Source organism: Petaurus breviceps, unplaced genomic scaffold (genome assembly GCF_028583685.1).
Source record: "Petaurus breviceps papuanus isolate PSGF00001 unplaced genomic scaffold, PetGlider_PUasm1.0 174, whole genome shotgun sequence".
Classification (NCBI taxonomy): domain Eukaryota; kingdom Metazoa; phylum Chordata; class Mammalia; order Diprotodontia; family Petauridae; genus Petaurus; species Petaurus breviceps.
The window spans coordinates 64747646-64753021 of NW_027185761.1; the positions used below are offsets into that span (position 1 = coordinate 64747646).

The 5376-nt window shown below is 50.5% G+C and overlaps 1 protein-coding gene across 2 annotated transcripts in view; it reads left to right on the forward strand.

Annotated features, from left to right (window-relative positions):
* Positions 1-5376, forward strand: part of ARHGEF3 (Rho guanine nucleotide exchange factor 3) — a 287829-nt gene that overhangs the window by 212569 nt on the left and 69884 nt on the right. The window contains exon 1 of one of the 2 annotated variants that reach the window (XM_069084346.1): positions 4817-5174. The exons of the other annotated variant lie outside the window; for it this stretch is intronic. Within the exon in view, the coding sequence (XP_068940447.1) occupies positions 5079-5174 (96 nt within the window). The 5' untranslated portion in view covers positions 4817-5078. Of the gene's footprint in view, positions 1-4816; positions 5175-5376 lie in introns of those variants that run through there. 2 annotated transcript variants of the gene reach the window in all.

Consider the following 5376-nt stretch of genomic DNA (forward strand, 5'->3'; position numbering starts at 1 on the left):
TGTGTGTGTGTGTGTGTGTGTGTGTGTGTGTGTGTGTGTGTGTGTGTTATTTCCCCAAATTTTTTCATTTTTGGCAGAAACTGTGAAGAGAAAGATGATGCTTTTATATGCTGTTTCCCTAAATTTCTTAAGGTGATCATGACTCTTTCTGTTCCACCAACACTTTATAAGTTTCTTTTGTGAACTAAAACAACAGGAGCCCTTTCCCTCCTTTTTCTCTTTGGGATTTCCAAAACTGAATGTCTGGTTTGCTCACCAAAGTCTAGCATGTTTCAATGCACAAAAGCAAAGATTCACCAGTATTGCTGTTGACATTAGGACAGAAACCCATTGTCTCTTTCAGATAAATGTTCCTTGCCTATTGTCTTTAAGGTGGTAAAAGTGGAAACTGAACATGCTCCTGGGTCTGAAGCCAGCAAGATCTATAACACCTGACTTTAGCACGGTGCTTGGCAAATATTATGAGCTTTCCATTGTTATTTAATTGTGTCTGACCCTTTGTGACCCAATTTGGGGTTTTCTTGGCAAAGATACTAGAGGGGTTGGCCATTTCCTTCTCCAGATCATTTGACATATGAGGAAACTGAGGCAAAGTGAAGTGACTTGCCCAGGGTCACATGGCTAGCAAGTGTCTAAGGTCAGATTTGAACTCAACAAGACCCACCTTCCTGACTCTGTGCCTTATGTCACCTAGCTGCCCCAGTAGGTGCTTAATAAACAAATGTTTATTGAATTGAATTGAAACTGGTCATTTTTTTATTCCACCTCACTGCACATTGGGATTGTCAGAGCCTTGATTTTGCCATCATTCACGAGTATCCCACTTTCACATCCACACTCTCAGAAATTTCCTTTTAATAATCATAATATTTCTATGATTCTGCCCCTCTTTATATCTTCACCACCTCCATGGTCCCTGATCCTCTCTGAGGCCCTTAGCTCTGACCACGCTCTCCTCCCTTTCCTTGGTAAGCCAGGCCAGCTCTACTTGACCCTTCATTCTCCCTTCCATTGCTTCCTCCTCCCCCACCTCTCCTACCTTACCAAACCCTAGCTGGGCATTAATTATTCCCCCCGTCTTCCCCTCTCACTTTAGGGCTCAGGTTGTTGAGCAGATCCAGAGGAAGCCCCAAATCTCTGCTCCCTGGGTCCAATCCCAATTTATGTTATCCAGGCTCACCTGAGCCCTCCATGCAGCCAAGCAGCCCATTCTCCTCCTCCCTAATGACTCTCTGTCCAGGTCACCACCACAGAACTAATCCTTCTTTTATCTTTCCAACCCTTCCATGCCAGCCCCTGCCCCCTCAGCTGCAAATCTCACCAATAAAAGAGACCATGCACCAAGATCCCCCTATTCTTCCCATCTCCCCATCTAATGTCTTCTGATGTCATCATCCCCTATCTCCTCCTTCACTCTGATCTTGGATGGGGACCAAGCTCTCCTTACAAGGCTAATCCCCCCTCCATGTTACCTTGATGTTTCCTCTGATTTTCTATAGCAGATGACCTCCACTGTCATCCCTACTCTTTCTCTGGTATACAGTGTCTCCCTATTAACTTGTTCCTTCCCTGCTACCTAAAGATAGTCCCTTGTCTCCCTTCCCACTTTTTCAAACCTCTCTCCCACTCTGGGAGGTTCAGGCCAAGCTTCCTATACAAGGTAGCACCTGAGCTGAGCCTTCGAGGAAATGAAGGACTCTGTAAGGCTGGAGTGTGCTCCAGACATGGGGGGGGCGGGGTTTAAACTCAATGAAGATTTATTTGAAATGTACCCCTGGTGGAGCAAGGGATGATCACATGTGTTAAATGAGATTTGAGCCATGAAAATCCATCCATAAGAATTTACTAAGTGCTAGGGGACCAGGCATGCAAAATGATAAGCCTGCCCCCAGTGAACTTCTATTCACAATTTATCTCAACTCTTCAATGTGTCTTTTTTTTTTTTAAGCAATCAGGGTTAAGTAACTTGCTCAAGGTTACACGGCCAGTTATTTCTGGGTGTGGTGCTGAGTATCTAAGTCCGGATTTTATCCAGGTCATCCCAACACTGGAGCCGGTGCTCTTACTCGCTGAGCCACCTGGCTGCCCCTAAGCAATTGGGGTTATACTTGCTCAAGGTTACATGGCCAGGTGTTTCTGGGTGGGTGCTTAGTGTCTGAGCCCAGGATTTGATCTCAAGCTCTGCCCCAGTAGAGACAATATGGGGAGAGAGACAGAGACAGAGAGGGAAGGAGGGGGAGATCCAGAGAGAGAAGGAGAGGAGAGACAGAGAGCGGGAAAGAGACAGAAACAGAGAGAGGGAAGGAGGGAGAGAGACATGGGGGTGGGGGGTGGGGAGAGAGACAAAGACAAAGAGAGGGAAAGAGGAAAAGAGACAGACACAGAGAAGGGACTGTGATGGTGAGGTCCAATCCAATAACAATCATCATCATAACCATTGCTGTTAAAAGTTTCAGAAAGACCCCAGTCTGTTTTGATCAAGAAGCCTTTTCTCCTGACACTCTTTCCTACAGGTCTGTTCCCCCTCTCTAGGTATTACTATAGACTCCTGGCTCTGGAGCTGGAAGGGACCTCAGAGGCCATCTCATCCAGTTCTCCCTTATTTTACAATGAGGAAACTGAGGTGCAGAGGTCAGCATCTGAGGCCTGCAGCCAGCCTAAGAGGGCTTTCCCTTCTCTCCCATGATCTAACTCGGGTTATTGCAGGTTTTCTAGTCCCTTTGTGAGGTGGGGCATGTAAGGGGACAGAGATGTTTTTGGTGACAAGGCCATAGGATCATTTATTTGAGCTGGAAGCATCATCTTGGTCATTTTGCTGATGAGAATACCAAGGAGCAGAAATGTGGAGAGACTTGGCCAAAATATCCTGTAAGTAGGAGAGACAGGAAGTGTCTTTGTCCTAATGTTACTGATGAGGAAACCAAAACTCTAGGGGTTAACTGACTGGCCTCTAAATGCACAGCTGAGTGGCCGAGCTGGGATTCAGACAGAAGTCTCCAAACTCAAAAATGAAAGATAATCTCCCCTTGACTAAAGAGGCAGGCCAAGTGCCCAGACAGAACTGGGCTGCTGAACAGCCTTGTGAGAGACTGCGCCAAGCTCTCTTAGCTCAGAATGAATCACCAAGGCCAGGAGGGAGAGTGGCCACTTGGATCAAGCCTCAGTTTCCTCCCCTGTAAAATGAGGATTATCATAGTACCTGCTCCCTATGGTTGTTGTGTGGGTCAAACGAGACACTCATAAAGCCCTTTGCCACTCTTAAGCTGCTAATCATCGTGTCCCAGAAGACTATTAGGGACTCTACAAATGCTTTATTATAAAATTATTATTCAAGTTTTAAACGGCACTAAGTCTTTTGGGACCCCCTATATGACTGGCACGTGGTAATTGTCTATTTAGATCATTTATGATGGTGATGACAATAGCTGGGATTCAGAGAGTGATTTGGGACTTGCAAGGTGCCCCTCCGCATCATCTCATTTGATGCCCCCTCCCCCCAACAACCCTGAGCCCTAGCCTGTTTCTTACAGGTGAAAAAATTCCGTCTGAGAGGGGCTGCCTCCTCTGGGGGTCACTCAGGAAGAAAGTGCCTGAAGTAGCCATTGACTTCATTATTTTTATTAGAATTAAGGCGAGCTGGCACATTATTCAGTTAGAAAGTCACCTTCTAGAGAGGACTTTCCCCATTCCATCGTGCTTAGTGCCCACCCCTGTTCCCCACATCACACTGTATTTATTTGTATATATTCATTTTAATTTTTACAGAGGTATTATCCCATAATTTTATATCATCTCCCCCCGCCCCATATAAGCTCCTAGGGAGGAGGGCTGGATTTTTTTTTTGGGGGGGGGGGGTCTCAGCCCCTAGCACAGTGACTGGAACAAAGTACTATAGATGTCTGCTGAATTGAAATTCTGCTGCCTCCTTAAGGACTGAGTACCAACCAGGGTGTGGCTTAGGGACCAGGGAGCAAGAGCCCGGAATTAAGATGTTTCCTTCCCCAAGCGCAGAAGCTGTTCTGACGTGCCCTGCCTTCGCCCACAGCCCAAACGACAACAGGGACCAGCCCTCTTTCCTTACCACCCCTACCCCCCAACCCGCACTCTCTCAAAGGGAAAGAACAAAGTATCTACCCAGATAGTCGCTGCAGAACTCAATTCTGATGGGGTTTTTTAAATGGCAATTAAACATCATCTGTCAAACGAAGTGGGGGGAGCAGTTACAGAGACTCCCCATCCCCCCAATCTTTTGTGATGAGGGCACCCCCGAAGTGGCATTCTTGAAAATAAAAGCTGGAAAGGCTGGAGAGCTAGCCAGCAGGGCACACAAAGGAAACCAGGGAAGATGTCTGGCTCCCCTCAAGAGACTTTAAACATTACACCGGGACTCCGCTCCCCAAACACCGCCCCTTCTGTCCACCTCCTCATGATCCAGCTCCCCAGACCACGAACACGGGTGGATCACAGAACGATCCACCCGGGACGGGTGCGGAACCAGCCCGGCGGCCCGTTGTCATCTGAGACTGAGGCAGCCGCTGGAGAAGCGGTCCTTTCTCTGGCAACGCCCACCTGCCTCCCGGGAAGCTGAATTCGGGGAGAATAGCCCCAAAAAGAGAAGCGGGGGCAGAAAGCTGCCCGGTCTGCTTCGAGTGTTTTCCTCGGTTGCTTAACATGTGAGCTTCAGTAAGTGGCTCCTTGGCTCCGACTCCGCCCGGCGCCTCCCCCTCGGACCGCCCCCGCCCCTGAGCCTCGGGTGGGCGGGCTCGGGGCTCAGCAGAGTCGAGTTACACGGGCCGTGGGTCCGTGAGTCCGTCGGCTGCCGGCACCAGCAGCAGCAGGAGCCTCCGCCTCCCCTTTCTTCGGCTCGGCCGCCCAGCGCTCCGCGCGCAGCTCGAACCCGGCCGCGGGCAGGCTCGCCCGGCCAGGCATGGTCCGCAAGGGCTAGCTGCTGGGCGCATGCCGCGCTCCTGCCTCCGCCGGGCACCGTGGAGGTGACACCCAACTTGGCCTTGGCGTTTCGCGCGCGCCCGGAGCCCGCTGTGACCCCCGAGGCGGCCGCGGCGCCCCCGGCTGCCACCATGGTGGCCAAGGATTATCCCTTCTACCTCTCGGTCAAGAGGGCGAACTGTGCGCTGGAAGCGCAGACGGCCAGCTGCCCGGCCAAGGACACCGAGGTATGGCGCCCAGCCCGGCTCTGCCCTGCCTGTTTGCCTGGCAGCCTTCTTTCCTTTCCCCTTTCTTCCCCCCTCCCCCTCTCCCCTGCTGCCCTCTCCCTCTCTGCTCCTGGAGGGAACACACGCGCGCGCGCACACACACACACACACACACACTCTCTCTCTCTCTCTCTCTCTCTCTCTCTCTCTCTCTCTCTCTCTC